The sequence below is a fragment of the Scyliorhinus canicula genome, chromosome 9 (genome assembly GCF_902713615.1).
Source record: "Scyliorhinus canicula chromosome 9, sScyCan1.1, whole genome shotgun sequence".
NCBI classification, from domain to species: Eukaryota; Metazoa; Chordata; class Chondrichthyes; order Carcharhiniformes; family Scyliorhinidae; genus Scyliorhinus; species Scyliorhinus canicula.
The window spans coordinates 81,082,360-81,093,926 of NC_052154.1; the positions used below are offsets into that span (position 1 = coordinate 81,082,360).

Sequence of the window (11,567 nt, forward strand, 5' to 3'; positions counted from 1 at the left end):
GATGACTGTAAATGGGAAAATCAGACATTTTGTAACATTACTGTTATGTTTGACTTGTAGGTGATATTCTGAACATATATTTGCAAAGTCAACAAATCTGCTAACTTCCATTGCAAACTCCTCGCTAATCTTATCTCTTCTGTCCCTGCAATCCTCACCCATTTCCTTGTTACATCCAGGCTTGACTACTCCTATGTAATCCGTCCCCTCTGCAACCCGAATGTTATCGAACAATTTGCTGCAAATTCTCAGATTCTCATCAAAATCTCTTATCGATCACCTCTGTGTTCGCTGATCTACCTCTGTTCCCAATCAAGCAATCACATTTAACATGCTTATTTTAGCTGCCCCCTCCTTACCTCCGTGATCTTCTCCAGCCATATGGCTGTCGGAGGCCCCAATTTCGATTACTCCGAAATTGGCATCCGGCCCCCTGCTTGCAAAGCACCCAGCTCTCTAGTTCCCTGCGTAAACCTTTCCGCCTCTCCACTTCATTTGATGAAATTTAATCACCCATGATATCTTCTTATGCGATTCTATAATGGTTCAATGCCTTTGTACATGTTATTGCTTCAAACGCGCCATACAAATCAAGCTGTTGTTGTAAATGATCCAAATGAAAGTCAGGTTTTAACCATTACTGTTTTTGTTGGTCGGGCAACAGCTACCGAAGAGAACAAATGACAACTACTTCTGAGCCAATGGGTACAGGATGTCAAACGTCATTGCGGCAGGCTGATATGAAATGCCCAGCAGATAATTCACACAGACAAACACGCGGTCCGTGCAGCCAGTTATCAGTTATTGAGCCTTTATCTTGCAATGTCGTCGAATTCGATCTTTCTCTTCATGTTGCTGACTCTCCCGATGATCATTTCAACAGGTATCGGAATATCCTCTATCCCAGAGGTCATATTTAATAAAACGTTTTTCACCGTTCGCCCATCAGTTTTATTAGATGTAATCCGTCCGTCTGTTATCGTTTTTCTCCTTTGTGTTTCCCTGCAAATATGTGAAAAGTCTCTGGTTTCTTTTTCAATAAAATTAATTAACACAAACCTCAAATATATTTGATAGCAGGTGCTCCAGCAACTTCGATCAGCGTGTCTCAAAGTCCCAAACAGGTATCTATATCAAGGGGGACAAACATCACCTTCTACTGCATAATACCACTTTCTCATGACAATGTCGGGGTCGAAGTGCGTTGGTGGAAACAAGGTGAGAATAAATATCTCGCAAATGGAGTCGATGGAAGAAAACGATTTGATCTCAAAAGCAAAGGAGGTGGTGTATTTGAGCTGCGAAACGCGACTCTCCAGGACTCAGGAACCTATCACTGCGGAGTGATCCGTGACGGAAAATATAGTGGAAATGGGACAGGATCCAGTTTAACTGTTTGGGGTAAGTGAGCGGAATGGCGGGGAACATCAGATTTGTCATTGTTCTTTTGTACCGCCTTTGATGTTATAAAATATGGTGCACAATGTATAGTTATGCAGCAGAACATGATATTTCATTCGGTGTGTTATTCCAAACTGCTGGAAGTACCCAGCAATTCAGGGAATATCTGTGGAGAGGGAGACAATGTTAAACCTCAGGTCTATAACTTTTTCAAGTGGAATGTTACCGGATTCATTCATAATACAATTTTTACACCAGGTTTAGCCTGAGGGTGGTCCACCGCACTCTAGATACCCCAACCAGAGGAACCAACCTCGCCTTGTCTACCCTGGCAACCACTTTAAGAATCTTGTATATTCTAAAGAAAACACCTCTGATTCTTCTTAAACCCGCACTCTGCCTGTGCGAGCCTCCAGAAATTACGAGAACTTCACTGTTCTTATCAGTGTCGACAGGTTGTTTGTTTCTCTCTGGGGGACACGGCTGGCGGACCTTTTGTTACTGGGCTAAATAGCTGACTTGGAATGCAGAACAAGACAGCAGGGCGGGTTCAATTCGCCTACCGGCCTCCCCGAACAGGCGCCGGAACGTGGCGACTACGGGATTTTCACGGTAACTTCATTGAAGCCAACTTGTGACAATAAGCGATTATTATTATTAACATAATGGGAAGAGAATGCGATACCATTTTCCTCTCAATCCTGATGGATAACGTCTCTCCACTGACCTGATTTTCCTCATTTTCTGTTCGCAGTTGCACCAACTCCGTTAAAGATTCTCCTGAAGCCTCTCGCAAGTAAGCCATCTACGTCTCTGACTCTTGTGTGTCAAACGGCTGCGTTTTACCCGGATGATTTGACCCTCTTTTGGTATAAAGATGGCACCAATATCACAGCTGAGATGAACCCAATTAAACAGCGGAACTCTGAAGGACTCTACGAAGTTTCCAGTTCTTTGGAGGAGCCGCAGCCTGTGCGGGACGACGCTGTTTACATCTGTTTGGTAACTCACATCTCCCTCCCGACTCCCGCCATTGCCATCCACACTGTTACCAACTCCTGCCCAGGTATGAGGCCAGCAGGTCAAGAAGCAATCTGCAAATTCTGAAAGGACCATTTATTGGAACTTATTGACATTAATAATAATAGATATAATTATAAAATACACTCCGGAAAATATAATATCTAAGGGAATCTTAACGGTTCCATGAAAACATTTGTTTAAATTGTTTTTTAAAAAGGGAATGAGCAGGCGGATTTTCTCATCCATTCAATCATTTTACATGTTGTACATATAACTAAATTTTGGGCCACTTCTTAAACTGATATTATTGATCCCCAGTTTTACTATTCCTCACACGAGTTTACAGAACATGAAGTGTCGATTTGCATCAGCGGCCTCACTGCGAACGGGTCAGAAGTCTGCTTTGTGGATAGTCCCTAATCTGACCACTTTCTGCAGAACGGTCGTTTGGACCCGCAGCATTAACTCTGTTTCTCTCTGCCAGACTTTCTGAATTTATCCAGCATTTTCTGTTTTTATTTCTCTCCATTCTTCAGCAGTTTGGAGCTGGGAAGCATTTCATATATTTCATTTCGGATTTGCTACCATTAAAAGCGGTAGAACATGTCTGATTACCGTCTAATTAACAGCCAACCGAAATTAAATTTTAGGAAGATTTGTAAGCATTGCTTTTGAAGGGGATTTCCTTCCCTTTTTGGCGGGGTCTTCAGTTAATAAGCTGCCAATAATTGATTAAAATTAAAAGAATAATTTGTTAAAATTAAATGAAAAACTATTCCGCTCAACCATGTCTGATTTGGCCCGATTAATCACCAAAACGTGGAAGAGCGGAAGAAAATTTAAGTGCAAGGAAAGGCCTTTTTGACAATCGGAATGTTAACCCACGCCAATATTTAGGACATCCGAAACTGGTACTCTTCCTCGGAGATTATTCTGACATTGTGCTATCCTTTCTGAAAACATATTACTTTTACGTGCAAATTATGATTGTAAATGTCATTATCCCTGGACTTCTGTAGATGAGTGTTTAATAAGAAGTACAATGCGAAACATAAATGTGTGAAATTTGATCCGGCTGCTTTTATTTGTTGACATAGAATCTGGAAAAATGAATTAATATTACCTTTAAATTATGCTTTCCCCAGACTGCCCTGCATAGTCGCTGCATAGATGAGCACTGGTTTACCTAATTCATTATCGCGAGAGCCAGGATAGGTAATGGCCGAAACAAATTAACACTGAGCACCCACCATTTGCAATTGCAGATTCTGCTGGTAAATATCGTTACCTCTGGGCTATTAGATGTACCGTGGGTGGATTGGTGTTTCTGGTGCTTATAATCATCATTGGAGCGGAATTCTGTTTGAAGAATAAGGGTAAGCATTGGTTTGATTGTTTGATTTTGAGATAAATCTTCAAAATGAAGATAAGGGCGTCCTCATAGCTTCACAAGGTCGTTAGAATGCAGAAGGATGATGCTATTCGGCCCATGGATTCTGCACTGGGTCCCTGAAAGTACATTCTACCTAATCCCACACTCTTCCGTTAGCCCCGTCACATTGCACGTCATTTCATTTCAGAAAACAATCTAATTCCCTTTTGAATACCCCGATTGAACCTGCCTCAATCAACCTTTAAGGATGTTCGTTCCAGACATCAAAAATAATCCTCAGGTCACTTCTACTACTTTTCCCCATTATTTTGCATCTGTGCCCTCTTGTTCTTGTTATACACCTCGAGGAAAACATTTATCTCTATTTACCATGCTATTTACCACCCTCAGGACTTTGAATGACTTTCCGAACATACCTCTCAGCCTCCTTTTTCCAACGCAAACAGACCCAATCTCTTTAATCTATATTCAAAGCTCCAACTGTGTATCTCTGGAATTATTCTTGAGAATGGCCCGAGCAGATTGACACTTAAAGGGTACTGCGAGGCCCGGATAGAGTGGACGTGGAGAGGATGTTTCCTCTTGCACGAAAAACTGGAACCAGAGGACTCCATCTCAGACTAAAGGGGCGATCCTTTAGAACAGAGATGAGGAGGGATTTCTTCAGCCAGAGGGTGGTGAATCTGTGGAACTCTTTGTCACAGAAGGTGGTGGAGGTTAAATCACTGAGTGTCTTTAAGACAGAGATAGATATGTTCTTGATTAATAAGGGGATGAGGGGTTATGAAGAGAAGACAGGAGAATCGAGATGGGAAAATATCAGCCATGACTGAATGGCGGAGCAGACGCGATGAGCTGAGTGGCCTAATTCTGCTCCTATGTCTTATGGTCTAACAGCCTTCTGTATATGAGAATTGCTCGAATACATATTTGAAGCAAACACAAACATAATTCGCTGAAACTCCCGCCGAATTTAGCATGTTATTATGAAAGAATTGTTACACCGTCAGATTATAACGATTCAGATTATCTGACAACACCAACGACAATTTTCACTTTCTGTAAAATGACGTGTGAAATTTGATTAATTGTTTCATGTTCTTTGGGTGCCTGTGGAGCTTTTAAGTTAAATACTGTCAATGTCCATTCGTGAGTCGATTTGCATGACTGCTGATGGCCTCACCGACTTGGATTCCTAATAAAGCCTGGAAAGGATAACACCTCAAACTTACTGCTGATACTAATTTTACTTTCTCCGCCCATAAATGTGGAATTCCCTCTTTAATGTAGAATCCAAGTTTTACTGGGCAGCACGGTAGCACAGTGGTTAACACCGTTGCTTCACAGCGCCAGAGACCCCGCTTCGATTCCCGGCTTGGGTCACTGTCTGTGCGGAGTCTGCACTTTCTCCCGTGTCTGCCTGGGTTTCCTCCGGGTGCTCTGGCTTCCTCTCACTAGTCCTGAAAGTCGTGCTTGTCAGGTGAATTGGACATTCTAAATTTTCCCTCCGTTTACCCGACAGGCGTGTAGTGTGGCGACGAAGGGATTTTCACAGTAACTTCATTGCAGTGTTAATAACTGCCTATTTGTCACACTATTAAAGATTATTATTATTTGTTATGGGATCTGAGAAAGTTCCACACACTTGATCTGCTTGGCAGTTTTTTCAACATATTGTTCTCTGCGAGAAAAACAGCCACCGGGCATTGTTAGTAAAATTAAAGCTTTTGGTTTGTTTTACCAATGTCCCTAGCCTCTCACTCACAGTTACGCATGTGGTACTATATATGTAGGACAATGTGGTGTTATTACAGCAGTAATTCAAGGTGTGGATTTGTAATACTGCGCTAATGGGCGTGCACCACGCAATGGAATTTTTAAAAATAAATGTTTTTTATTGGGTTTTTGAACAAAGTATATTTACCGTTATGTACACAGATTAAGAAATATAGAAGAGAAGGGCACATTTAAACATACCAGAAAAAAGCAATAATAAAAAAAATAATAAATTAAAAAAAATAGAATAACTGGTAGGGTATTGTGCACCCGCTCAACAGCAGCAACTTTGTACAAGTGGCAAAATTATTTACAATACATAAGTAGGCGACTGTTTGGGGGGGGAGGGGGGGAGGGGGGAGACTGGGGAGTGGTTATACATTTGGGTGCCGGAGAAATAATTAAAGTGGGCAATACTCGAATGGGTTTTGTGTTGCTTCTCCCGGACAGATCTCACTGCCATTGTCATCTTGCACTCACCTCCACTTCAGCCGTTCCTCCTGTCTTTTGCCTGTATTCTCCTTGTTCTCTGTTCCTGTAGATGCCAAGTTTGTTATCGTATCCCATGCCCTCCTTTCAGCTATCATTTCTCTGCCTCCCCCCCCACTCCCTGCTTCTCCACTCTTGTTCCCTGTCCCTTCCCTCCCTCCCCCCCCCCCCCCGCGCTTTTCCCCCCCACCCCTCCTGTGGTTCGACTTTCTTTCCACTTAGGTTTAGCTGTGTGTCCCCTCTCCCGGGCTATCTACCCCTCTCATGCTTTGGCTACTTTCCCCTGATTCTTGGCTACCTGGCTATCCTTCTGCTTGTTCGTTGGCCACAAACAGGTCCCAGAACAATTGAGTGAATGGCTCCCACATTCTGTGGAAGTCGTCGTCTGACCCTCGGATGGTGAATTTGATTTTCTCCATTTGGACAGATTCCGAGAGGTCGGAGAGCCAGTCTGCAGCTTTGGGTGGGGCTGCTGACCGCCAGCCAAACAGGATTCTACGGTGGGCGATCAGGGAGGCAAAGGCAAGGGCGTCCGCCCTCCTCCCCAGGAATAGATCTGGCTGGTCTGAAACCCCAAAGACCGCCACTTTCGGGCATGGCTCCACCCTCATCCCCATCACTTTGGACATTGCCTCAAAGAAGGTTGTCCAGTACCCCACATGTCTGGGGCAAGACCAGAAGATGTAGGCGTGGTTGGCCGGGCATCCTTGGCACCGTTCACATCTATCCTCCACCTCCAGGAAGAACCTACTCATACGGGGTCTTGTTAACGGGCTCCATGTCTCACTTTTAGCTGCGTCAGGCTGAGCCTTGTGCACGTGGAGGTGGTGTTGACCCTGCGCCGTGCTTCGCTCCAGAGTCCCCACCTATTTTAATCCCCAGGTCCTCCTCCCATTTCTTTCTTGTTGCGTCCAGTATGGTGTTGGCCCTTTCTACTAGTCGGTCACACATGTCACTACAGTTTCCTTTACCTAATATGCTTGCATCCAGTAACTCTTCCAGTAATTTCTGTCATGGCGGTTGTGGATACGTCCTTGTCTACTTTTGTAGGAAGTTTTTGAGTTATAGATAGCTTAGCTCATTCCCCCTGGCTAGCTGTAATTTCTCTATCAGTTTGTCCAGTGATGCGATCGTGCCATCCGTGTATAGGTCACTGACTGGCAAGTGTCCCTCCATCCTGTCCCCACCTTTTGAAGGTGGCGTCAGTCATCGCTGGTGTGAACCTATGGTTGTTGCAGATGGGAGCTTTGTCCAACATTTTGGTCAGGGCAAATTGCTGCCGTAGTTTGTTCCAGAATTGGAGAGTGGCTATCACCACCGGGCTGCTGGAATGTTTTTTGGGTGGGGATGGGAGTGCTGCCGTGGCGAGGGCCCGGAGGGAGGTCCCCATGCGGGAGCCGTCTTCTGCGCACACCCGCTCGGCTTTTGGCTCCTTGATTCATGACCTTATTCGCTTGGCCGTCGCTGCCCCGTGGTATAATTGTAGGTTATACAATTGTAGGCTAGCCCTCCCCCGTATTTTGTTTTTGTAGGACCTTCTTTGGGATCCTAGCATTCTTCCCCCACCCCGATACGAACGCCATGATTAGTTTGTCTAGTGCTTTGAAAAAGGCCTTGGGGACGTAGATCGGAATGGATCTGAGTAGGAAGAGGGACCTGGGCAGTACATTCATCTTGATCATCTGGACTCTCCCCACGAGGGAGAGTCAGAGTGTGTTCCATCTTTGCAGGTCCTTTTTTACTTCCTCCGTCAGACTGCTGAGGATCCATTTGTAGATCCCTTTCCAGTACGCAATGGAATTTTGAGAGTTTTTTTGAGAATTTACGGTGCATTCGGCCCATCAAGTCTGCACTGGCTCTTGGAAAGAGCACCCTACCCAAGCCCATACCTCCACCCTATCCCCATAACCCAGTTACCCCACCTAATACTAAGGGCAATTTTTAGCCTGGCCAATCTACCTAACCTGCACATCTTTGGACTGTGGGAGGAAACCAGAGCACCTGGAGGAAACACAGGCAGACATAGGGAGAATGGGCAGACTCCGCACAGACAGTGACCCAAGCTGGGATTCGAACCTGGGACCCTGGAGCTGTGAAGCATTTGTGCTAACCACTATGCTACCTTGCTGCCCTGGACTCAGTTAAAAATTATATTCCGCATATTATAAATAAAAGAGCATTCATTTGAGGGATTGGCAACAATGGTAAGTATCTGTTCAATGTCCTACGGAGCCACAAACTCGGTTTAACGTGATCCTGCTAACGTCTATGTGTCTCCAATCCTAGAGCTGTATGGCTAACTATTAATAGGCTTCTGAAGTAGCCGTGCAAACTGTTTCCTTTTCTCGAACTGAGGGAATGAAAGATGGAAAATAAATACCTGCGCCAGCTTTAACCACATCCAAAGAATGAATAATGCAAAACTCAATGTTTTTTGTTGTTGAATTTTTAGTATTCTCATGCATTTCCACAAAAGCCGCCTCCTTTGTTGTTTATAGTATCAAATATAGGGGCTGTTTAGCACACAGCTAAATCGCTGGCTTTGAAAGCAGACCAAGCAGGCCAGCAGCACGGTTCGATTCCCGTAACAGCCTCCCTGAACAGGTGCTGGAATGTGGCGACTAGGGGCTTTTCACAGTAACTTCATTTGAAGCCTACTCGTGACAATAAGCGATTTTCATATATTCACGGTATCTGTATAGCTGGATAACCTGACAATAGGAATACATTTTTGTGCCTTTCTGAAGTGACTTTAGCAAGTGTGACCAAAACTGGTCACAATATCTGTGGTCCACTTCACAATTTGGTTCTCCCCTTGTTGAACCTATACCATACTGTATTGCCTTTGTATTTTAATACCCTCTGGCCTTTCTATTTGCTGTGCATTAACTAGGCATGTTTTGCGCCCTGAATCATGTGTCTCTTTGAATTCTATCCTTAGATGTTTTAAACATCATCAATTAAGTTTGCATTCTTTATGGTTGGAGAACTCTACTGTTTTCTGCGTTGAATTTCCCTGTCTTGTCTTCCAAAGCTCACGACTGGAAACTGACTAATTATTAAGCATTGAAGTGTAACAATACTGAAACGTGAGCTGAATCGTGATGCGATCGTGCCATCCATGTATAGGTTCGGATTATTTACCCAAGAAGAGGATTCCACTTTATATATTTTTGTGGAAATATAAATACTTTATTAAAACCCGTTTCACATTCTCTTTCATGTTTACATTGACTCTTACCAATTTTTAGATGCACCATAGAATGCATCCTATCTGGCTGCATCACAGCCGAGTATGGCAAACGCTTGGTCCAAGACCGGAAGAAACTACAGAGAGTCGTGAACACAGCCGAGCCCATCACGAGAAAGTCCCTCCCATCTATTGACTGTGTCTTCATCTCCCGCTGCCTTGGGAAAGCGAGCCGCATAATCAAAGTCCCCTCTCACCCGGGTTATTCCCTCTTCCAATCTCTTCCATCAGGCAGGAGATACAAAAGTCTGAGAACACGCACTAACAGGTTCAAAAACAGCCTCTTCCCCGTTGTTACCAGACTCCTGAACGAACCCTAATATGGACTGAACTGATCCCTTCACACATCTTCTCTCATGAGCAGTACTACACTCCGTATGCTTCACCCTGTGTCTATGTATTTTCTTTGTGTATTTAAATATGTCCTATGTTTTTTCATGTATGGAACGATCTGTCTAGACTGTATGCAGAACAATACTTTTCACTGTACCTCGGTGCATGGGATGGTAAATCAAATCCAATCCAATATATCCATTCAAAACTTGTTTTGATAATCATTTGATATTTGCTGAGACGTTGGTGCCGGTGGTTAAAGAAAGAGTGCAAATCACATGGGTAGTTTCTTCAACACATGCAAAATAAAGATATGTCCAATCATCGGAAGGATATTCTTGCGATGACATTACACGTCCACGATGCTGAATCTGCCTCCAGTTTTATCCTATCTGCAGCGTTTTACTATAATTCTATGGAATTAAGTGTCAGTTACAATAGGCGCACGAATTTCAGGACTCAACATTGACCATCAGTATGTATATTAACTGTAGTGTATGCATTTTTCTAGGGAATGAAGCGTGACACGTTCCTGAGAACACTGAAAAGATTAACATGTGGAACCCATATGTCGCCTGTGCTTTTGCGAGATTAACAAGTGTTGCGAAATATGGAGTGGCTGGGCAGGTTTAGAAAACTAGGTAAAGAACATATTCAGTGGCTCATCTCGCTGCAGTAGTACTCGTTTAAATTTAGCTGTTATTGATTTAAATATTAAAATGTACCTCGTGTTCCGCACCTATATTTATTCGACACACGGTTCAGTGTAATTACAGAAACAGAGAATCCTCATATTAAACGGACATTCTACATGTTTTCCATTGTGAACTTTTCTTACTCACTGACAACTGGAAACCGCAGCCGGATCGCCTGAAGGCGCATGAATTGTTCCTAGTATTTCACATTCCAATATTATGCCACGTGTGTTCTTAAATACATTTTCGGGTAGTTTGTTAATTTATCTACACACGACTATTAGCGCATCTCCGCTATACACATGCCACTTTCCTTAATGCAAGTACTGTAATGTTGTAATAATGTTCAAATTATGGATAACTAGGATTGTAGATACCTGGGAACACCACCACCTGGATGTTCCTCTCTTAGTCATCCACCATCCTGACTTGGAAATATATCGCCGTTCATTCACTGTGGCAGGGCCAAATTCCTGGGAGTCCCTCCCTAACAGCACTGTGTGTATCTACACCGCAGGAACGGCAGTGATTTAAGAAGGTAGTTCACCACCATCTTCCCAAGGCAATTCCAGATAATAAATCCTGGACTCGACAGCGACACACGTAAATTATTCTTTTTTAAAACAATCAATTTGTAAGTTGTGCAGACGTTTCTCAAATGTCAAGACTATATATCCTGAGTTGTGCAAGTTTTATTCAAACGTCTTTCGATTGCAACAATTTTTATTAGTACCAACTAATCCTGTCCTGGCACAGTATTGTATGGAAGAAATGTGATGGGATGTGTTGCTGATCAGTTTCATCCGCAGCACGAACCTGGCACAAGGTGGAAGGTCGTCGTGATGTCACATTAAGGTAACATCCATGAATATATTGGTTGTTCCGGAATCCCTTTAAGCAACAGCATAGCTTTTTAAGTAGCGAGACAAAACAGCAGCCTGTGTATCGATAATCCCCTGTTTAACACTGAGGAGTCTGGTATCATTTAGAACACTGTGCTTTCCCTTTAAGTACTGGCTACATTTTGTTACGATTGCGACAATAGAGGTTAGTATTGTTATTATAATGCTTAAGAGGCGCCCGAATCCCGCCCAACGCTCAGGCATGAGAACAAAGCCGCAGCATCGAGTGCAAATACACACAAACACCAAATGCGATGACATGACGCTGTGAATGCCCAGTGTAAAGATATTTATCACAGAGCACT

The 11,567-nt window shown here is 43.5% G+C and overlaps 1 protein-coding gene across 2 annotated transcripts; it reads left to right on the plus strand.

Annotated features, from left to right (window-relative positions):
• The first annotated feature begins 816 nt into the window (after window positions 1-816).
• On the plus strand, window positions 817-10,479 carry LOC119970982 (signal-regulatory protein beta-1-like). 2 transcript variants are annotated; one of them, XM_038806094.1, is made up of 5 exons: window positions 817-883; window positions 1,078-1,401; window positions 2,156-2,467; window positions 3,690-3,800; window positions 10,177-10,479. In XM_038806094.1, the coding sequence occupies exons 1-5, from the start codon at window positions 823-825 to the stop codon at window positions 10,188-10,190; spliced, it is 822 nt and encodes a 273-aa protein (XP_038662022.1). In that variant the 5' UTR covers window positions 817-822; the 3' UTR covers window positions 10,191-10,479. The 2 variants fall into 2 exon arrangements, with proteins under 2 accessions (XP_038662022.1, XP_038662023.1); XM_038806095.1 differs by having other exon boundaries at window positions 838-883; window positions 1,081-1,401.
• Window positions 10,480-11,567: the final 1,088 nt, after the last annotated feature.